Source organism: Corvus kubaryi, unplaced genomic scaffold, assembly GCF_017639235.1.
Source record: "Corvus kubaryi isolate FWS band 111438036 unplaced genomic scaffold, C.kubaryi_AGA036_p1.0 65498, whole genome shotgun sequence".
Taxonomy (NCBI): domain Eukaryota; kingdom Metazoa; phylum Chordata; class Aves; order Passeriformes; family Corvidae; genus Corvus; species Corvus kubaryi.
In genome coordinates, this window is record NW_024582052.1 from 110790 (window position 1) to 135311 (window position 24522).

At 39.5% G+C, this 24522-nt stretch overlaps 1 protein-coding gene across 5 annotated transcripts in view; it reads right to left on the minus strand.

Annotated features, from left to right (window-relative positions):
- The window catches only part of LOC121673551 (AT-rich interactive domain-containing protein 1B-like), a 206726-nt gene that overhangs the window by 109642 nt on the left and 72562 nt on the right, over positions 1-24522 (minus strand). For 4 of the 5 annotated variants that reach the window (XM_042046920.1, XM_042046918.1, XM_042046921.1 and 1 more), the window contains exon 2: positions 14953-14994. The exons of the other annotated variant lie outside the window; for it this stretch is intronic. In XM_042046920.1, coding sequence (XP_041902854.1) covers positions 14953-14994 — 42 coding nt within the window. The remainder of the gene's footprint in view (positions 1-14952; positions 14995-24522) is intronic. 5 annotated transcript variants of the gene reach the window in all.

Below are 24522 nucleotides of genomic sequence, written 5' to 3' on the forward strand. Positions count from 1 at the left end.
TTGAAAAGCTCTCCAATTGAGGGCTCTTGAAATATTTAATGTTAAGCAGGAGTATCCTGCCCAGAGTGGCAGCCCAGCCTTGACAGAGCTGTGGCACCCAGCCCACGGAGCGCTGGGTACGACTGGCCAGGCCAGCGCTCCTCCAGGAGTGAGGTTACTGCTGCAGTTTAGCACAAGCACAATTTGCATTGTGGGGTTGTAAAGGTAAGGCACTGATGTCCCAGCCAATACCATGAAGTGACAGGCATTCTCAATATGGTTGTTTTTTATGTGTGTGCGCATTCGGGATTTGAAATGTATATTTTATCAGATTTAGCAGAAGGATGATCTTTGCCAAAACACGATGAAAGGGTATGCATGGAATGCAATCTCCAAATTACACTGTCATAGTAGAATTACTTTAAATCACTGTAAAATATCATAAACTAACTCCAAATTTTAGCTCTTTGGCAAAATGTATATTCACAGTAAAGATCAACAAGAAGAAACTGTGGCAATCGCTGCAGCAGGAAAAAAAAGAACCAGGTGCTGCCATATAAGCTGTTGTTTTTAATTACTTTTAATTATTTCACAAGATAATCCAATATTTTAGAAATTACTGCAGAAAGAATTTATTACATACTTCTGTAACATTTTTATTCTAGACTGAAGACTTCATTCTGCCTGGTCTGAAAGAAATAAGCAGCAGTGAGAAAAAACCCCCAAACTACTTTGGCTTCACTTACTGGGGGATTTAGTGATGAGGGATTAAAAATATGTAACCAGTCTTTATCCAACGCCCTACAACTTAAGGCAAAATAAACAGAATTTAATTCTTGAATGTGGAAAGGACATAGCTCTCTTTTTACCTTTTAACACTGGTTTTCTTTGTTTAACTAAGACCTTGTATTTCAAATCTGATGGTGATACGATCATAGCACATTACCCATGCACAGCTTCTCTCCAGTAATCCCAAAACACTATGAGCACAGCCCAGACAAACAAGGGCACACATTCCTTCCTAAGAAGGAACCATTTTAGTGCATCTTCAAGTCCTAGCTCAATCCCTCTGAAGTCAGAGAGGAATCTGCCGCACACTGCTGTCCTTCTTGGCCATGGAATACCAACTTACTTCTCTGCACAGTCCTATCTAAGACTATTTTTAGCCCAACTCTCACTTGCTGTGAGAAAAAGGTGTCTGAAACAAACCCTGAGAGCCCACTGGTTACTTCAAATAATGCTGATTCCTGTGTAAAGCCAATGCAAGACTGGTGGAATAAGTGATTTACAAACCAAATAGTTCTGCACATCACTACCAGCACCTGGGCCTGTGCCACAATGTGCGTGTGTGCACATGCCTGACGATAATGTGATCCACACCATTCCTGTATTTTGACTTCAAACTTGTGACTGCCATTTTGGCAAACAAATGAAATACAAAAAGTGATGGCCTAGAAGGAGCTGGAGTACCTGGGGTTGGTACTGGTTTTCTGCCAGGGAGGAGTGCTGCAGTAACAACAAGCTTCTCCCAACTGTGGAGGGGCCCCATCAGCACTTGGCTGACAGGAGGGAAGGAGAGCAATTGGAGGTGACCAGAAAATCCTGACAAACTCTTTGCAGACATTACAGGAAGATTTAGTGCCCAGGTATGGTATGAACCAACTTATGAAAAAATTACACAATCAGCAATTATCTCTTTTCAGGCCATGCAAAAATCCTGCCAAAAAAAGAGAAAAAAGTCTATGTAACTAAACATAGATACATAAGAAATAAAATTTTACATATATAAATACACAGCTTTGTGTATATATATATTTTATATTTCCATGTGCATGTATAAAAATACAGTTTTGAATATTTTAATAGAAGCAAGCACAAATTGATTTAAATTAATGCCTGAACATAGTGGAGAGCCAGCAGAGTAATTAACTGTGTTATTTATTAATTATTATAACCATCCCAACTGTCCTTTCTCTTCATCTCTCCAATAAAAACAACTCATTGCTAATCCACTACAGCTGCAGAAACTTCCATGAAATCTTAGTTAAGGTAATAAAACAGCTCCAGTTTTAGGTATGGAAGATCCATTTCTGCCCTTGAATAGTTTATGTCAGATTATAATCTTCAGTGAAGAATTTGATGTTATTTCAACAATCCAATACCTCATTGGCACATGCTAGCACACAAAACCATTTTTTTTAAATTACACAGCAATATAGTCTGAATAGGAAACCGGTCACTGAACAAGCTAAATCTGCATGAAGGAGAAAGACTGGAAGAGCGGGATAGAAGTGGGAGGGTAGAATGCAGCGAGCAGTATCAGAAAAATGAACACATAAACGAGAAAGGAGGAAGGATCATAGAAATGCACCTTAGTTGAAAAGATTTCTTTCAGTATCTGCTGGCACTTTCTTTTTATCTACAACTAGTTCACTCTATTGCAGCCAATAACCTGAGTGGGCATAAAATAGATTTTTTTCATGGTTTGGATCAACGCGGGATATAAACCACAACTGAAACACATTTCCATCTGCTAAACTCAGCAATGATTATTGTAATCCAATTGCTTATACAGCATACTTTGACAATTGAGGTGGTAGGCACAGGGAATACAGAGCAAAAAGGTAGGTAGGAACACGGTTCAGATTACTGCTTTCCAAATCTACTTTTGTTTTGCTGGTGTATTGTTAAATCCTTTCTGTGCTTCACAGGAAGCTACACACTTTGAAGACAGTTAGTCACAACAACTTCTTTATTTTGTTTTTGATTTAAAACGCCTATGATTTGCACACCCTGACACTTGCTGATTTCATGCCCTGCCTTTTCCTGTCAAAGCCCCTTCTTGGCTCTCCACATGAGGAAATCTCATTTATCAAAATTCTGTTTGCGTAAGGGGAAGGGCTATGCTGAACTGAGCCGTGGCCTTCATTAAACATGCAGAACATAAACTGCTGACACTAAGCACAGTCAACTTGCAGCATGGCAGAGGAGAGAGGGAAAAAAAAGAAAAAAAAGAGCAATGAGACAGAAGGAATGATGTGATGGTGAAATAGGAATAAAAGTCACAGTTTTGCAAAGCATTTAAGTCATACTGGAGTCAGTGAGATTTAATCACAGACCTGAAGTTAAGCATGTGCTTAACTTTGCCGAACAGAAATAGATCACTAAATTATGAATGGACAATCTATTTCTGTTCCTAGGAACACGGACACTTTGTTCTCCAGACCAGTCCCTCAGGGAATGGAAAAGGTGAGGGGGAAAAATGACAACAAAATTGGAGAAAACAATCCCTTCTTCAACTCAAAATACCGGTCCAGATAAAGGAACCGTACATTATCTTTAACATAACAGGATTAAAAAGGATGGTATCCATCACTTAGGTTACAGGAGACAGAAAAGGGCATTTGCCATTATGGTCATTAATTTCAACAAGGTACCAAAGGCTGGGGCTCCGAATAAAATAAAAATTTGTAAATTTGGAAGAACCAAGCATGAGAACAGAAATGCATTAAAAACCAGAATTAGGGCTGAGGGGGAACAAAGTGGCTTTTTGAATTTTCACTTCACTTACTGTTCTTGATATTTTTTCCCCTTTAATTCTCAAAGATAGCTGTGTAATGCTGCCTACAATAGAAACTTGAATTTAATAGGCACGAAGCAGAAGGTGTGTAGCATTTTCCTCTGATCACAAGGAACAAGCACTTAGCTGTAAGAGATCCACAATGAGTCACTGCAGGGAGGAATCAAATGCATCACAGGTACATGCAAGCCTTTTTTATTCTTATTCTACCAACTCAAAATGCATTATAACATACAGCCCTAGGAAAAAAAAAATCAATTTCAAACCACCTAGTCCTACAAAAATATATAATTTTCCAATCATATATGCCTGCATTTACACAGTTCAAGAAGAGCTAAGGCAGATGCAAGGCAGGGGGATGGGGCGGGAGATAGGTGGAGGGGGATGTTAACATTTCCTCTGTAAGCTTTTCTTGGTATTTATAAATAAGATAGTAATTCCAAGTTGAAATTGTCTCAGTACTAAAATGAATAACTTACCATCAAGTTTCAAACAGTAGCTAGAAGTTATTCTAATATTATCTGAAAAATAATATTATATTAACATTTTCTGATACTTTCACACCTCTTAAAACACTTCTTCAAAGTTAATCTGGAAGTTAAGAACCATAAAATTAATGGCTGGATTCTGCCACCCTTTTCCATATGATGAATATCATCATACTCCAGAGAGAAAGAACTTAGCTCTGATCAACTAGCTCTTAACATAGTATTAACTTTTCTTCCCTCTTGCAGTCTTCTGCGTACATGCAGCTTTAACGGAAGAGAGCAGAAAGCAGACACGCTTATGGCAATGGAGCATGCACCTTGACCATTCCTCAAGAGTGATTTCTGTAGTTTTTTAAAAAAACAAATATTGTATACATTCAACAGAAATCAATAGCTGCTTTTATGTTGAAAAAGTGTTGTTTTTCTTGAGGTCACCTATAAAATAGAAGAGGACAGCCCAATTGTTCTATCTTCTCTTTGAACTCGTAAACAATGCGGTATTATCACCAGCTTTTTTAGCTGTTATTCTGGTCAACAAGGCGCTGCAGCCTGCCATATAAAGCTGCACACCACATGGCACCATTCGACAGTATATCTAGGTCAGCTTGCATTTTTAATGTGCTCCATTAGCTTTCCCTTGCTCACTGTATCAAGTTTGAACTTCTCCTTCTCACTTTTCAAACCTCTCTATAACTAAGCCAGGCAACACACAGGATCCTAAGAGTATTGTGATCATCTTCAACATTTGTTCCACCAAAGACAGCAGTTCTAATCCTACTTCCTTAATTCCATGCTGTTTCCAAACCCAGCATCCCTCAATTTCCCCTTCAAGATCCTTTTCCGCAATACTGCTGGTTAAAAAAAAAAAAAAAAAAAAAAAAAAAAAAGAGGTTACTTAAATAGAAAACCCCAATGCTTTACCTAACGTAATACCTTCCCTCAGTACTACTTGGGGAAGCTTAACAACTTTGGCCTTGGCAGCATTCTGCATGCACCACAGCTAAAAAAACTACAAGTTAATAAACATAGAAAGAGCCATACGTAAATTACTGTAAAGCTTTTGCAGAATCATATGTGCTATAATGGTATAAGTTACTTTGATGCAACAAAAACCAGTTCCACATGATTCACTTCATTGATTTCCTTCATAAACAGCAGTTAACTCATTTCTTAAAATACATTTAATAATTTTTAAATTAGCATGTATTCTAACTGCTTTTCCCACAGATGATTTTAAGGCATACATCCCTCCACTGGAGCACAGCCCTTGCACAAGGACTGAAGTTGTAAAACCACCCTAGATATAGATTACAGGTACAAGGTAATTGGTACATCAGTATGGACACAAGGAATAACACTGGGAGCAAGTTTAGCAGGAGGCTCAGGGAGATTCAAACAGATCTTGATAAGTGGGGAGTGGAACTGGATGATGGAACGAAAACAGTCAGTCATGTTAAATTGAACTGTACAAATAATACTTATTTTGGTTCAAATTAAAATGGTAAGGCAAGTTTTAATAAAGAGACTGCAAATTCATCTGTTGTCTATTTCATGTAGGAGCAAGGATTTAGTACTGAAATCATAAAACACACAGAATGATTGTTACACTAGGAATGTGTCACAATAGCTTACATCTGTATAGTAGAAAACAATGTAAAGCATTGCAACAGTATGAAAATCATGCCAAAACAATCTGTAATCTTGATCCTTCTGTACAAGGAAATATTAAGACCCTGTATAATTAAGTGTTCACCAAGAAAATCAAAGGAATGACCTTGAAAAACAAGATTTCCCAGTGTCATTCTAATCTCATAAAATTATCCATCAATATCCCAATTCACTAGAAAACCCTGTCTCAACAAGAAGAAATCCTTAAAAAGCAAACTGAAATAATTGAAGCTTCAAAGTTAGAAAATGATGTCTTCTGTAAAAAAAAATATATGTTCGGTAAAAAGCCCTAGATTCTGCACTATTGTCATTGTTTTTTCCTCTTGAAATCTGCAACATGTCAACAGCACTTTTTCCAGCAAAGCACAGCTCTGAATGATGATACACACCTGACCTTGTCTCAGGAAAAAAACCAGGGGAAATGAAAACTGAAATCACATCTGTCTACCCAACAACATTCTCACGGTCCTCTCTGCAATTCCTATTCTTCACACCTAGCACTAGTTTTAACAAGCCAATTCTGAAATCAGGGGAAGCAGCCACACAGCAGAAATCTGAATATTTTTCTATATGTGTATTTCATGCTGTTAAAAAAGTATGGTATAAAGAAAAGGCAAACACATTAACAGTAGTTTTATAAAAAAATAAGTATCTGTGGGGGTTTTGTTGTTGTTTTTTAAGTCCCAATCTGAATGGGAGCATGCTTTCTGTAGCAAGGTGGGATTGGTTGCTGCAGGGCACAGTTCTGGTCCCACTAGTTGTACCATTAGGTAGAATTTACAGAAGAAAAAGAAATCTGGTCTAACCTGTTCACTTCATCAAGGAGGAACAGCAAACTATTTGCAAATATTCTGAACTGCCCTCTTCCCACCCCTAAAGAAAGAGACCACCTGCCTCAACATTTATTTAAAATGTGCAGGTATTTACAAGCAAACTTTGTGTTCCGATTGTTAGATGACTTCTTGGTAAATCTGATACTCCCTCCAAGTTCAAACCGGCAGTGTAAATCAAAGGGACCACATGGAACTGTAAAGGACCCGCCTGATCAGGCAAGCATCACCCCCGTTTACATGTCAACAGGAGGCAGCTGAGCGAGGGAGGATGCTGAGCAGCACACCCAGCCAGACAGCTCAGGCACACCAGACTCAGGCTGCCTGAGTGCGCCCACCAGTTAAAATTTAATGAGCAACAGAAGGAAGACTGAGAAAATAAATTCTTTTTTTCTGGTAGTAACTTAAGTCACTGCAATGTAGTGACTGGTGTTAAATGGTGGGTTCAAACCCTTGAGGTGATGCATTTTCCCACTGTGAAAGCAGCACCAAATTTTGCACTCTTCTGGAATTTCTATGGAGTTAGGAAAGGGAAGACCATACTACAGACGGACTCTTCATAAAAGCAGCAGGGGGTAGTATGGATTGCTGCTGCAGTTGCTGCTGCTGGTGCCACCACAAAAGCTCGATGGTTCAATGTTGCAGCAGCTCATTTTAACATAGTGGCAATCTAAATGGGCATAGGACTGCACAATGAGGGATAGTCATCAATCAGAAAAGCAAAACTAGTTGCCAAGCCTTTACTGGGAAGGTGGTGAGGCACTGGAACAAGTTGCCCAGAAAGATGCCCTGTTCCTGGAGGTGTTCAAGGCCAGCTTGGATGGAGCTCTGAGCAACCTGATGTAGCTGAAAGGTGTTCCTGTCCATGACAGGAGGATTGGAACTAGGTGACCTTTAAAGTTCCTTCCAACCTGAACCATTCCACGATTCTTACTTACAGACATTATTTTAGCAACTACCTAACAGTTGCCATGAATTGCATACACATCTTCTGAAAACTCCACACTGGTACTCCCAGGAAGGCAGTGGGAGCTTTAAATCTGTATCAAAACCCAAAATGTGGCCCCATCGACACCTTGATAACCTAAACCATGCAGTGCTGGAGAGCGAGGCTGTTCATCACATTTATGTATGTCCAAAAGTAGAGATGATGTAGAAAAAAAGAGAGCAGTTTATGTTTTCTTAGCACTAATCCCAGCTGGTTGCAGGGCACTGGGCAAACCACAGGCCAACGATGTCCAAGGGTTCTGAGGAGGGCATGTTTACCATCTGTGCTCACTCCAGCTTGCCACAGAGTGCTTGGGAACTTTGAAAAATAAATGCTACCACATACCCATGTAAACTGCCTAAGCGTAACCCTGAGGCCATCAGTATTTATTCTGCAAGCACCATGAGATGCTTCATGCTGAAAAGGAACATTAAACATGTATTTATGGCTAGTTTGGATCACTGGCAAGAGAAGCAAAAAAGGAAATATCCAAGAAAGCCTGACATGCTGTATACGCACAGGGACACTGCCACAGGAGACAGGTCCTTCCAAAAACCTCACCTTGTCTTGTCTTTCCTGAGACTACAGCAGTGTGGGCACAGGGCACAAGGAGGAGAGAACCAACTCTTATTTTTATCCAGCCGATCATGACTTTCTGACAAGTGGGGCTTCTCAGCTAACATATCTTTCTTTTCTCCTATTCTATGGATCATCTTGTCTTTTATGCAAGATTGTTATGGAATTGTCCAGACCCACCTTCACTGCACAAGGAGGCATCATGACCTCCAGGAGGCCTGCACTTTTTTCCATTCTCCCAGAGAGCTTTAAAATCCTCTCCACGTGGGAAGCAGGACAAAGTTGTGAGTAGTGGGACACCTCAAGTGGGTGCTTTTTGGACTCACCCTCCACACTCAAGGTGGTTAGATGCACTCTTCTACTGCTTGCAGCACTCAGGACAAAGCTGGACCACAATTAGGACTCTACGATGGACAGAGATGAGCTTATGGCCGTAAATCTCTTGGTGTGCCTCTTAATTCCTATACAACTAACTGGGGAAAAAAACCCACAAACCACAGATGTATTTATTGAGACTAAACTTACAGGACATTAAGAGCTATTGATTATGCAGATGAAATTTCTAAAACATGATCGCAAAATTCTCAGTTTTGTGTTTTCTTGGACTGTCCCAAATAGCATAGCAATGATATGCACAGGTTACTCAGGAAGAAACCTGTTCAAGTTGCTGCTACTTAATCGTAAGTACTTCAAAACACTTCGATACATCTGTAAGGGGTCCCTAAGAAAATGAAAAGAGCACCGTGGTCCATGCTTTAATGCCATTCTCTGCCCTTAGAAAACACCCAGCACAGAGGGCACTCAAGAGACGTCAGCAACCCCTAAACACAACTTTAACTATGAGTCAAAGAAAAAAGGTTGGAAAATCCTTTTAGTCATCTGAACACCTCTGGTGAAACAAGTCCACAAAGAAATGAACAACAGAACTGGGGAAACATACAATCCTAACTCTCCTATGAGTAGCAAAACAGAATTTACTGGAGGTTAATATGAATAACTATCTTTTCTAAGCTAAAACAAATCCAAAAACTTATTTACAACTCCCAGGTTCCTACCTAAGTCAACAGTGCAAAGACAGATGTAAATGAGGACTCATTTCTCTATATTTCCCCATAAACTAAGCACACACAGACAATCCAAGTGTCAACACATCAAGACAGAGATAATTCTGACCCTTGAAAACATTCTCTTCTGAAAAGGATTAATTGGCTTTAAAACAATTTAATTTGGCTTTGAAGACGCAGCTTTTATTAGTAACCACCAGATGGCAGGAGCAAAGGCTGCTTACAGTCTTCAACAAAAGAAAGCTGTCTTAAACAAGGTGAGCATTAAAAGAGAACAGTTTTTTATGTCTACTTTTTCTTCACTTTCAGTGGTTAATTTTCTTATTCTTTCCAAGAAGTACTATTTTATTGCAATCAAGCTAATACATTAAAAAAAAAAAAGAGAGAAAGAAAAACGTCTCTTGAGAACATGTTTCTCAATTTTATCTCATGCCATCTCCATCTCATAGCTCAAGGGTTCTGCTACAGATATTGCAAGAACAACAGCTTCCTTCTAGGTTTGCACAGTCGTAACTCACAGGCAGCCACCAAATGTATTCCCTTTGATGTCCTATGCTTCAAACCAGAAAGGTGACACATAGCTACACTGTGTAGCTCAATTTACCCTCGGGATTTGAACTTCTGCTATCTGGGATATGAAAATAAGTAGAATACAGAAGATGCACCATGATGTGATGATTGTTGCAATAATGCATCATCTACAAGGTGGAGGAAAGCAAAACCCCTCCCCCAAAAGCATGAGCCTCCCCACTCTGCCCAGCGCTCTCCCACCAAAGCAACCAAAAAAACCACCTTAATAAAATAAAGTAAAAGTAGTATGTTTGGGAGGAAAAATGTTTTAGTCTGAGCACATTTGATTCTTAAAAACATATATCCTGTATCAGAGAAAGAGCATTTAAAAAATGCAATCCATCAGCACATACTTTAAAAGACTTAGGAACAGACTCTCTAAACAACTTCCAGAGTTACTAAATTACGGAGACAAGGTCATCACTTTATGTTGTGTCATAAAACATAAATACAGCTAGTTCCATGAACAATGCTGGAAGCTCCACCACACAGACACATCCACATCAGAAATACCACCCTCGCCGTATTTCTTTAATAGAGCTGTATCTCCATTATGCTGATTTCTTGATCAAAGAGAAAGCTTTACTCCTGTATTTGTCTTCCGCAAAGGAAACATAAAATCACTCCTACAGTGAACATATCCATCGGGAATGAGATTCTTTTTCCTCAACCCCAGCAGCACATAGTCCCAGAAAAGAACAGATGAAGCTCGCTCCTACTTCAAAACAGCGTGAGATGCAGTTGTGTAGTTAATTCTGCCTCTGTACATTAGCAAACACGCCACTTTCAAAATATGAAAGGCTTTCTTCCCTGCCCCGTTTTTAAATGACACCTGCAAATCACTAATCCAGTTGCCATTTATTTCCATATGTCAAATTACAATCTTAACTTGTGCAAAGCAACATAATAGTAATGATTAAGGCAATTACATCACAACACAGCTTAAAATGACACACAATGGAAGGATTAAAGCTCACTACCAAATAAGAGAGTCCTGTTCTTGATGGAGCTCCCCCACTGTGGGAACATAAGTGTCTCTTTTCCTGTTGCACAAACTTGTGAGCCTTCTAACATGTAGCTGGTAGACTGCCATTAACAAACTTATTTATATTAATGCAGCACTAAGCTGGGATCACTGCACCTCGGCATTAGCTGCGGAGGGCGGGCTCTGCAGCCGGCGCTGCAAACGCGGCTTATGGCACACCACAGGTCCACAGACAGGTTGGGACACATGCACGAGGTGATCTCACCAGGCTTAACCAAATAAAGCCTCCTCTACCTGACGTTATTTGGGTCAGGTAGATGCTGACAGTAAAACCCTTAGGGAAAAGGAGGGAAAGGAGAGCAAACTGAGCACAAATATTTAAAAAATCAGGCATCCTGTTGTCTAGATAGGGCCAGACACCATTTGCAGCCTCTGTGAAGCATGTGCTACTGCATTTGACACCATAATTCCAACTGATGCCAATGTGCAGCTCCTACAACAATAAAATGTGGGTTAAATCTTTACATAATAACCAACCTTTCAGACTAAGATTTTCAATTCTACCTCAGGGATTAAAAGGTTCTAATGGAAATTGAGCATCTGAATCTTTTAGGAGGATTTAAAAACTCACACACTCTTATTTTTATTTGTTCATTGCTTTAGTCTTTAAATCAGCATCATTCAAAATGGTTAAACCTTTTACCTTTTACTTCTGCCCTGGGCACCTTTTTTTTTCCCCCACTTTCTCCTTCTTTTTCACATCTTTGTATTCCTCCTATTTTCTCTGCCATCTGCAAACACTGGTCCCATCTGCTAAAATATAACTTCCTACTCAGCTAAAATAAACACAAAATAAATTGGTACTGTTAGTATTTTACACATCATCATTAAGCTGTAGTAAGATTAATGGGACTTAAAGAGTTTCCAGCTTTGAAATACATTCCTGTGTGTTGACTACAGACTCGAGCAGATATCACTCCATCTATTCACTCTTACTCTATGTTAGCTTCTTGGCAACTAAGGCTTTGAAGGAACTTACTATATATGTAAGTCTATCCTCAGCAGAATTTGAACAAACCAGGCATAACTGTTAAGCCTGTCCCAGATCACCCATCAGCTGTTCATGATTTGCTGCGTGGTCATTTCCCCTACGTCTCTCCATACATAACCATGCATATAACACTTCTAAAATACTGGAACAAAAGAGCCAGTCAAAAGCTGGAAGGTTTTTCTTCAAAAACAAACATGCATTCAAGCACACACACAAATGCATGTGTAAATTAAACTGAACACCATGTGTACCATCTTTGAAAAAGCTGTTACAGCACACCAACAGCTTCCTCCTTCTGTAAAATTAGTTGCACAGAAAGCTAAATGGGTTTGCTTCCTTCTATTCAACCAAAAGAAAGGTTTGGACAGCAATGCAATCAAATCTGTACATATTTATACTTATCAAATGACAACTTTTATTTAAACCGATTGAAAACATGCTTAGATTTTTATGGCCTTTTAAACAGTACTGGTCTCACATATGCACAAAATGAAAATAAAAAAGTTCATGTTAAAATATCATTTTTACTCCAACAAATACCTTATGTCCTACATTTGTTTGGGGAAGACTGTTTACTTATTAGAAAGCTGAGGCGGAGGAAACAATTTTAAGGATTACTATTAATGGTTTGCAATTTGCACCTGTTCCATGCTTAAGGAGTAAAGATAGGATTTGGTACTTCAAGGTGCTTTTTCCCTGGGTATTTTGACAGTTTGACACGATTTCATTTGTTTTCATTTTATTTTCTAAAATAAGAATTATTTTGACTAAATCAATATGCGTAACTTGATAAAAAGCATCCTGTACCTGATTTCTACACACACTTATGAAGATGATGATGATCATCATCCAAGACTCAACCATTCAAGGGGCAGAGTACATCAGCCAGATCTTCACTTTGCCAATGATAACTACAGTGAAGCTGAACAATATTCTGACATCTCATTCAGAACCTTTTCCTAGGAAACAGCCCCATTTGCTGCCAGTATGCATATTTACCATGAGACTGAAATCATCGAGAATTTAAGAACAACAAATGACATTGTACATTCTTTCAGTAGTCTACAAATACCTTTTTTAAAAAGACAGTATTCTTGTATGTATCTACAGGCAACACAGCCTGTCAACAGCCTAAAACTAAGTGGCATCTAAGGATAGGTAGAATGGATGCAGTCAAAAGAAGAGTCATCCCCTGCAGCAAATTAAGCTTCTGCTCTTGCATACAGCGGGGCCCTACAATGTTCCAAGCTGAGACATATGCTACACCCAAACCCAAAAAAGTTCCCTCCAACACTCTACAATAGCCCTGGAGGAAAATTCAGGCTAAAAGCAGGTACCAAGGAAAGCACTGCATGGTGCAAATTTTTAATGTTACATCTTTCTCAAATGTGTTATCTGGTATTCAACTTATGATCTAATCTATAAAATTAAACATTTTTCATTTGAAAAGTTTTGCTTATACACATTCTTTGTTCGCATACCAACTCATCTGTTAATGTAACAGAGACTCTAGCCTTTATTTGTCATTGAGACAGACAGTAAAGAAAGCATATCTTAAGGGAGAGAAGGGAAGAAAGTGCTTTCGCAGCATGTCTAAATAGACAGCAAAAATAAATTCTGGGATTAACAAGTTTTGGATGATATATTTAGCTTTCTTTTTGATTGATAAAAAGTACATGACATTCCTACACATACAGAGTTTACTATATAACATAAAGCTACTATTACAAGAGAGTTTAAAAGATCCTGATGGTTTGAAGACGAATCTTAGGAAAAAAGATATTTGGGACTCTGGACAATGACGTTCAGAGTTGGCAACAGTACAGATTCAGTTTTGTAAAACTGAAGCTTAGCAACAGAAAACTCTTAAAAGTTTTTGTAGTAAAAAGGAGTTTCAAAGGATGTCCATCAGGATGACAAGACATAAAAACACCTTGCAAATCTAGCCATGAAAAAAACTTAGAAGCCTCCTCCACAGTGCTTTAGCTCTAAGAGAAACTGGCAACAATAATCATCAGTACTATTTCTATTTACCCACCTGAAGGATTATGGAGGTGAGTTCACAAGAGCTGACCCTCAAGGTTTATTAAATATTCAATGAATATTTTGTATGCTTGCTGGGTATTAAATAAAAATCAGAAAATACTGAAGACTACCATATGTTATATACTTCAAATAATACCGGAGTAGCTCTGTTTGTTTTTTAATAATTTATTGAAATCACTTTATCACATATCAACATAAAAATGTACAATACAGACACAACGTAAATTCTGGCATCATGAATATTTAGGTACTTTTAAAGCTTTTTTTTTCTGCTGGTAATTTTGTTTATTGTATTCCAAATAAACCTGGAGAACTTATTCAGTATTTTCTTGCTTTTCTTTTTTACCTTAATAGTAATAGCACTGCTATTTTTTTCACCTGCAGAAGCATCACAGCATATGGACCTCCAGCAGCAGGAAACTCTTCACTGTCATGATTTAGCCTACTGTGCCTACAATCTCCTTTTTCCCTTCCCCATCCACTCTCTTCCTGACTAACTAGATAAAGCCTAAACACAGTCTGCCCTGATTAAAATCATCTGGTATTAGTGCTCAGGTAAAACAGTGGTCATCACTATAATGCTCACTGGCCAAAGAAACTTGAGCACTACGTAGGACACAGTCCATCCATGTAGCTGGGCAGGTCTGAAGTCATCTCTCCAACACACAGTACTGCCCACCACACACTGATCTACAGTTGAACACAGGGTGATGCAGCTGTTCAGTGAACTACTTTCTACTTGAGATGCTTTGTCAAAAAGGGCCTGAACAAACTCAGCAGACTGCCAAGCAGACAAGTACAATTTCTGAGTTGCAAATCTATGGAACAAGAACAAATTCAGCTTTTGGGCAAGTCCAATCTTAAGAACTACTGCTAAGCTGACCTTCCATGTCTCCACATGGGTTTCCACAAGTAAAACTTGCTCACAGGTTTTATACCAAGAACAGGATTAAGACAGCCTGTGTGCCACTCTCAGATTACCACACGTAAGGGAAAGTTTCTGAATTGATGGATGCAAGTCACAGGATCCTCAATTCTCAGGTTGAAAATTGTCATTTTCTGTGGCATCACATCCAACAATTCATATTGTTGGGACCTATATAACAAAACTGCACCAAACTACACACCTTGTGTCCAAATGTAGCATCCTCGGAGGCCAAGACTTCAACCTGAAATTATAAGGAGAAAGATAATTTCAAATTTAGCCACCACCAAGAACCTCTCTCTCCTGAGCACAGCACCACACTCCAGGCAAAGAAGAAATCTGTAAATGAAGGTGCCAGTCTGGATCAACCCTAGGAAACCTACATATGATAGGATGTGCAAAACTATCAGCTGACAACAGAAATCCTCAAGTGAGGAAACTCGGAGAGCATCCCTCATGACACAAACAAGGTTTCTCCACCTGAATGACATAAAGAGTACCTGTCAGTGTCCCAGAATTTACTGTACTACAGCTGGAACATTTTTCTCCATAAAGAGTTCTGACTACACCAAAAAGCTGCCTGAGCACAACTAGAATGATCTGCCACGGTCCATCCCTGTAAAAAAAAAAAGCTGGAAACACCTGAACTCTTCCCCTCTGGTTACCCTCTAAGCAGGCTGGGTACTTCTGCACCAGCACCAAGTGGAACAGCAATAAGGGGAAACTCTGCAGCCAAGGTCTTGGTTGCAGGCTCCTGTCTTGTCTTGAGCTAGAGAATTGTTTGAAAACTGTAGAATTCAGGGAACACAAGCTCCCCAGGCAAAGGCTGAGATCAGCTGGCTGAGAGATACAGTGAATGTTTGAAAGTCTGAGAAAAGCAAGCTGCCAGGTCATCAAGTTGTGCTCCAGACCAAACCCCTTGCTGGTTGCCACACACTGCACAGCTCTAGAGTTGATATGCACTAATCTGTGACAACAGGAACAGACGTAGGAAAGCAGGCACACCGATTTTTCATTAGACTCCTTAAAAATACTTCACACTTCAGCACCTTTCACCTGAGAATCTCGGTGCTTTTATGAATTCTAATTAATTAAGCTTCCCAATACACCAGTGAAGTCAGAAATGTCATCATCCCAATATAGAGAGAGAAGAGTAAGGCAGAAAGAGGTTAAATAATTTTTTAGTAGTCATGTGCCAAGCCAGGGACACACTCATAAAAAGAATCCCAGATCTCTAGTCTCAGGCTCACAGTTTAACAACTAGGAAATTCTCTATTTCTCTGATTTACATCCTATTTAAAATGCCTACTGCTGCATTATTATTTATACAACTAGTATAACTATAACTAATGTATCTAATCTCCAGTTTAACTTAAGAAGAGTGAAGGATTTAAAGCAAATCAAGAGGGAAAAAATGAATGTGAAGTTTCAGCCTGAAGCATGTTATAATGCCAGAGTTATAAACCCCTGAACAAGAGGGTTTATAATGGAAAGGCTGATAAACTAGCAATGATGGCAGCACTTAAATATATTTATGTCATGATCTAGCAACATATGGTATTTCTTCATCTCTAAATTAAAAAAGGGAGGAAAAAAAAAAGCAGGAGGGAGATAAAGCATTTATAGGAACTAAGAATAAATTAAGAAAATGAACCTTGGAGTTACCCAATTGTGACCTGTCCAGCTAGTTAGGAATGGCAGTAAGAGGCTACAAAATAGCATCTCATTCAATTGGAGGTAGGAAAAAAAAATCCAAGTAAATAAAATCAATCTAAAATGATATGATATGTATTAGCTCCTTATATTAAGCTTCTAATCCTTTAGGCACTTTATAAATATTAAACAATCAGTCCTGGTGAGACTGATAAATATCCATAATATATTTTACAGATGAAGAAACAGACAGAGGGTTAAGTGACTTGCCCAGGGCCAAAAAGAATAATCAGCTACCGGATTGGAAATAACTGTATGACTGCTTGTCACAATACAGTGCCCTACTCAGATGCTCAGGTGGCTTCTGAAAAAAGTCATTCCACTACCAGAAGCATCTCAGTTAGGGTTAATGTGGTGCACATCTAAAGTGTGAATGCTCATTTTCACTAGGCTTACTGCTTCGGTACAGCATCCAGCTACCACCACTAGATAGACGCCAAAACTTGTTCAAACTCACTCAGTTTCTCTATCCAGTATTATGCAGTCACATATCCCAGATGCTATCTCCAGTCCCATTAATCATAGAATCATAAGGGTTGGAAAAGAGCTCCAAGATCATCACGTTCAACCTTTGATGGAACACAACCATGTCAACCAGACCACAGCACCAAGCGCCATGTCCAGTTGTTTCTTGAACACTTCCAAGAACAGTGATTCCACCACCTCCCTGGGCAGCCCATTCCAATACCTAAACACCCTTTCAGTGAAGAAATTCTTCATGATGTCCAGCTTCAACTTCCCCTGGCACAGCTAAAGGCTATGTCCTCCTGTCCTGGCACTTGTTGCCTGGGAGAAGATGTTGACCCTTCACCTGGCTACAAACCTCAGTTGTTCTACCTTTCAAGTAGTTGTAGAGAGTGGATGCTTTATTACTGTGCTACATTTCTATTGTGGAGATTCATTAGGGAAAAATGGAGCCTTCTTTGTGCCACAGGGTCCTTCTCTGACTCTCTCCTGGAATCCACCACAGTTGCTGATGCCTTGCCAGCCCCAGTACACTCTGTCTCCCTTGCCCTGCTGCCCCTGCCTCCTCCCTCTCCTTCCCAAGCATCCCAGCTGGGCGGACAGCCCCATTGAGCCTGTCCAGGGCTGTCTGTCCCCTCCCTGCAGAAGCACGACATGGATGGGATGGCATGGAACCCCTGCACCAACCCAGCACAGATCGGGCAGAGTCTTAGTTTGGGCTCCGCATTGCACCTCATCTACAGAGAGGCCACCTGACATGCCAGGACCGTCACTGCAAAGCACAGGCGAATTGTCAACACCTGGGCTCTGCTAAGGAAGCTCCTGCTCAGGGCCAAGAGAATGCTCACGTCTGCCACAGTTCCAAAAGACATTAATTAACTTGGCAAAATGACCAGCACGTGCAAAATCCAATCCTTCTTTTCACCAAGAAACTGAGAACAACAAACTGTGCCATCAAAGAGTAAAGCAGAAGTTTATGTTGGTTTAACATACTCTTAGTCTCTTTTACATATAGAAATATTTTCTTTTATGCTTACAAACATAAGGCTCACAAAGACAGTAAAATGGCTTGGAGCGAAGCTAGTATAGATAACAATTCTAATTAAAAATGTTATTGAACAGGTCTGATAGTGCTGCTTCTACTTTTCCAAGAATGATCACACCACTTCTGTGATAAATAATTGTCCTCACTTTGCAGATGATGCAATGAAACATCCTCCGTATTCTTTGTTACTACTGTGTTTAACAGTGTACTGGTGTGTTAGTCCATTCATTTACATTTTCACCTCCTCGTATAAAAGACAGTTAAGCTAAGTAAGAGACAAGTAACTGCTGACACCATAAGATACGCAACATAAAGGACTGAAAAAAGATGTGGGACAACATGAGGTTTTCCTCATGCTCAGCTTCCAAAAAAAAAAAAAAAAAAAGCCAAAATGCATTACAGCCTAGGCTGAGTGGACCCCCCTCTAGTGGGAATGCTTGTGTACTTCAATCAGCACCCACACCACCCCAGTAAAAGACAACATTACTTTAAGAATCAGGCAAGCACCATCTTTCTCTTAATTGCCTTTCAGAACATATCCCTTCCATTCCAATACACAAAAAAAGAACATGACATTTATTATTGGTTTAAGATAATCTGATGTTAATTAAGAACTTCTCATTATATACCTATTTGTAGCAGCTAAACATTTTCTATTTTAGTTGGCTGTTCTGAGTGTACACATGTAAGTATCTTGGGTAGGTGGAGTGTTTTTCTTTTACAGTGAAAAATTCACTGCATCACTAAAAAATGCAGACTTGATTCTTAAATGAAGCACTGTTGATTTCATGTACATATTTATATCTGTATCAGATACAGCAGCTTTCCCCTAGGCACTGCTCTGAATCTTTGCTCCAGTCCACAGTTTCCACTCCCCAAAATACAGTGCTACAGTTGAATGCTGTTTGCCCTGTAATTTATTTCTATGTAAAAGTAATTTTTGGTGACTGTTTTTTGGTGGGTTTTTTCCAGTTTATCTAAAGAACTGAACGGCCTTTTTGCTTCTAATAAACAAACTCTAATAAACAAACTGCAATTCTGGGCTAGAAGGCTATTGTAAGTGGTAAGGGGTAAATGAAGGGGTACTATTTGAGGGAGTATATGTATTAACCATACACTGGGGATCAATTACACGAGTTAGTGGTTTAAGCAGGAGTATCCCACAGCTGAATCACGCCTGTCCTACCTGGGCAACTGACCCTTCCTACAGCCTGCTCCCCACTGCTGACCCTGGTCCAAGAGGAGCCTTCCGGGGCTGGCCAGGATGGGGTCCTGAAACCTCCACAGTGCATGACAAGGTGAACTTCCCACCTCCCTGCACAACTTACGTGGTCTCCAAAATGGGCAGCTGTGGCCAAGGGCATTACTGCTTATGTAGTATTCTGTGATTTAACGGTCAAATAGAATAGCATTTAGTATTTTTTTATAAGATGAAAGAATTCATAAACGTCATGTCACCCTGAAGGACCCAATGAATAAGGTGTGGAGTACCCTGAAACAAGATGGGGAGTAGCCTTGAGTCTCTTTTTGTCAGAAGTAACGAGACTTTGTCAGTAGTTTTATCTTGCTTCTCAAAAAATGAGTCATACCGACCTAGTTCGACAAAGAATATTGCATCGCGACCAAGAGACTTACAGTAAATTACACACAGTCATTTTTACCTCCCTGTCAAAGAGAAAAGGAGTTGAAACATAGATAGAACTCTTGAGGTGCAATGCTGAACATGGCCTTTTTGGAACGAAGTTGTACAACCTAGTGATCAGATGACACAAAGAATTATTCTAACTTAGTCTTCTTCAAAGCCATTTTCGGCATTGGTTCAGACCTCACCTCAGCCCAGGACCTTCTTGGCTCATCAAGACATTGCTTGAGATAGGATTAGGCGAAACTAAGCAAGAGTCATGGGAAGTGGAATACCATTAAGAGGAGGAATTACAGCCACGCTTAATGCCCACACTGTTATCCGAACAATGGAACATGAAATAGCAAGTACACAAGGACAAAAATAACTAACTCACAAAAGACTTGGGTTACAAAAGCCCTCTCCATCTTCTTTGGGGAATCTGAAAATAAGCACTAATAATAATTTCTGATGCATGCTGATTCCTGGTTAATATCCTGTTAACATTAATGCTGAAAAGCATCATCGACCTACATTTAACTACCCAGGCAAAAACTTCCAATACAGCACACACTTAACGCTGGTCTGAGATGGGCTGGAGCTCCTCAAAGTTCACTCAATGGAGCCAGAATTTGCAGCTGGCAAGTGAGGGGATTACAGCTACTCTGGCAAGGGACACAGTAGACTGAAGCAGCTCCGATCAAGACAAAATATTCTGTATGGGCACTTACAGTTTCTGTGGTTCACACATGAGAATTTGCCCAGCTGGCTGCAAATTTTATAGGCTTTCTATTGTCATTTGTTTGACATTATTATTCTAGGAAAATTATAGCACAGGGCCTTCTCTGATACCTAGAGGGTTTTTGCCAACTGCCTGCTTACTAAAAAGGCATGCCTCTGGCTCTTCTAAAATATGCTCAAAACAAAACAAACGTGTAAGTTAATACTTGCATTTTGCAATACTTTTGTTTTCCCTGTTCGGTAACGATCAATCAGTTTAGAAAGGGCTCTCCTCCCCATGATAACAAAATCTAAAAAGAATGAGGGAAGACAGGTGCATCCACTTGAATTACTACTGCCAAATCACCTTCTTGCTGTCAGGGTACACTTCTTGCTCAATTGTTCCAAGACAAAACCTTGTCACGCTGTCCAGTTCAAACTGTTTGGTCTTGTACGTATGTTTGCCCTCTGACTTAACGCAAGACTTGGTGACTTTTTCCCCTCCTGGGGAGAGGCTCTGTAGCTCCAACAACTCAGTGGGTCTCATCAGTCCAGGTGCAGAGCAATACAAATGTAACTCCCATTACTATTTCCACATACCAATCTTGCTGAGCTGCCTGTAGGAAATAGCCTGGATAGCATGAAACATGGAGGATGCTGTAATGCTTGGTGCAGATACACCCTCATAATCCTTTTCTAGCGTAGATTTTCAGCTTTTAAGGTTTTCCCATCAGCCCACCCACCCACACACCACCACTTCTGAACTCATAAACGAAGGTGATAGGAAGTTAATCCAGTTTTCATTTTTCAAAGTCCTTAGTTTATTTCAAAGATGAATATAGTTACAGTCATTCATATCTTTATGAAATCCACTTTAACTAGCTTTAACAGCTCCTCCCTTTGCCATCCTTTTCAAGTAATTTAGGATTCAGTAATTGAGGCAGATAGCTGTCCTTTTCATTGGAGCAGGGACAAACCTACATGACCCACACTGTTCCTGGCAGTTCTTCAAGGACTTACTGAGGGTGTACACAGCTTTACATGCACACTGAACTATGGTAATAAACTTTGGTAACTGCAACAACCCTTCCTTCCCTTTTTTCTCTGCTACCCGCCACCAGTTTTATTTATTTTTAATTGTAATCATGCATGTACTTCACGCTAGGTTTCAGGTCTGTAGCAAGTGAGTGTTAGGCGTGTTTCTTGGGCAATCTTTGAATAAATACACCAAAGACACACCTTTGTTATGACCCTGAATCTATGCCTGAAACAAAGGTGTGACAGTCACATAGTATAAATCTCATGAATTAAGGACAGATCAGCTGAAATTTCCTCATTTTCTATACAAAGGCTGTTGAGACTACTTACTGAGTTAAGTAAATGCTACTGCCTCACAGTTCGACCTACATAAAAACTGGAAACCATGTGACACAGTTCACGGTAATTATTCATTATATCTGGCATCCCCTTCTTCTTAGGCTTTCCCTTTCATTTATTTTGCTTCTTCTTTGTGGTATCAGTCATTTATCTCTTAGCTCACTGGGTCCCGCAATAATAAAGATCAACGTTCTAATTTTTGAAGGCACAACTTTTAGGTAGAAAAAGACAAATTAAGTAACAAAATGATCCCTCGTTAAATGATAGAGTAACTTTGTGTGCTACTTTTTGCTAAAAAGGTTTGAAAAGATGTTTCAAGTAACTACTCTGCAGCTCAAATTGCTTATTAATTCTCCTCATTCTCCATATTAGCATGTACAGACAATGCAGTGACTCAAGGACGCAGCTCGCTGAAGCAGCTCTGTTCTTGGTCAGCCAGTGTTTGAGATAAAACACAATGATGCATCATGTTCTTAAAACCTGATTAGTGGAACAGATGTGTCCTGCTTGTATTTTTAAATTTTCTCTTGAATGTCACTACTTTTGGGGAAGCTGATTTACAACAATTAAAAAAAAAAATCATTCACATCTCCAGCATTGAGTCCAACACACATTGCTGGATGTGCTATTGACCGACCTGCTGGTTTAGTCTCCCTTTGCAAATATTTTGCAAAATCCTGGGAACAAGGCCAATCCCTGAGAAGGAAATATTAGCTAACTAAAAGTAATAACAATCAGCCTTGTAAGATATAATACATACAACATTACACATATCAGAAGCACCTCAGGAGGAAAAAAATGGTGTGCTATGGGGCAATTTCTGTAAAGTCAAGACAGAAAAGTACAAAAATATTTAGGTTTGCACCAGGAAACAAACATTACAATTCCCAGAGAAACTGACATTTGAGACTATGTGCACCCTCACTGCAGAGAAACCTATGAGACCTATCTGTGGGCACCCTCCCATCCCTTACAACTCTGTCACAACTTCCTGCTCTGTAGGTCCCATATCAGTAGCGGATCATCAGCAAATTCACGGCAGTAACATGCTCATCTGCTCTTGTCATTAGGAGATGAAACAGGCAAGATATATATAAACACACACACATACCCATGCACGTGTTTTCCATCTGTAAGCATATATTCAAATTCTTTTATATTTTCCTGTCATACTGTTTTTCATATATATATGCAAAAGATGTGTAACATGCAATTAGTTCTTTCACACCAGAACACTGCATGAAACAGAGTAACTGCACTAAAAATGCTTTTGATATTTATTTGTTTGACAATGGAGAGATCAAAATGAGTGTTGTACATAACCCAAAATCTCAGAGCAGTTGCTATTTAATTTCCCTTAAGAAAGGAGTGGTAGGTATCATAAAAAAAAATTCCAACCTCACGCATTCTAGTATGTGGGAAATTCTGAAAAACTGTCATTATACCATGTGACATAAGCAGTAACAATTACTGCCACGAGTAAGTCTTTAAGGTATTGTGACTGCATCTTTTCTAATCCTTTCGTATTTTTCGCTCTCTCGTTCCAACACTGTGATCTCATTTTAATTCCCCACTTTCAAAACTGAGAAACATAAAACCTTGTCTGCAAAGGGTCTCTATAGCTATTGCCTTGGGGCACTACCACACTGTAGGGCTGCATAGGGACTACTAAGGAAAAACTCAAAAAAGGGTTAAATGTCGCTGCCCCCTGCTAGCAGGGCTGGAGCTTCCCACTCCCACAGCTCAGCAACCCAAGCACTCATCTGAACATCCCCAACAGCTTTGTCTTTCCAGACAAATTTGGGTTCCTCAGCCTTAAATACAAGATGCCATCCACCAGTAACTACAGGGTGGTAAAACAGCTGCATTGCCAGAATGCTTCTAAATATTCCAGAAAGTTCCAGAAAGGCATGTTTTAAAGCCACCCTCACCAGTGGGAAGGGTTTTTGCTGCTTAAGGCTGCAGCTGCGGAGTACTCCCCTGTCCCCTTTACCTACATCTCTACATAATTACTGCACACAGCACCTGTAAAAGTGAAAATAAACACAGTTCCAGGTAAAACGGCATGTCTTAACAATCTTGACTAAAAGAAGTTAAACATTTTGCAGCAAAAATTGAAGATAAGTGACCAAGGACAAAATCTTTATGGAAACAAAGCTTCAACTCTACACCATTCTGTCAGCAGCTTTCTTACTTAATTGAGCCCGTATACAACCAACATCAAAGATACAAAGCTATTTTGTGCTGAAAATATTGGAAGCATGTTAGGAAGAGGTGGCAAACAGAAAGGATCTGTCAAAGGTAACAGATGTATCAAGGGCACCAAGCACTGTGAAGAAGGCGTTAATTATCTATGCTGAAAAAGAAAAGGTGTTTGAAAAACAGAAACTGTTTTCAAGAGATTCGACATATTCCTATTGTGCTCAGGAGAAAAAAGCTTCCTGCACCTTAGAGAACATTATTTTGAGTATGCGGGTTAAAAAGAACTTTTAGGCGAGTTTAAACACAATGTAGGGAGCACTCTGTTTCAGAAAAATAATTTTAACTTCAAAACCTTTACTGTGTCTCGCAACCAATTCCAATCGTAAATTGCATTCTTTATTCCTACTTTTAATGGAATGGGTAACTTACACAACCTAGCGGAATCTCAAAAATAACAGGCAAAGAACACCTTTTTCAGCACCTTTTTGTAATTTAGCATCACTTCCCACAGTACTTTCAACTCCCACCCTACAAGAACTGTTTCATTTTTCTTCTTGCTTTATCTGAAAAAAGTGGTGCTTTTTGAAAAAAACACCAAATCACACCAAGGCAAATTTATCACCGTTAAG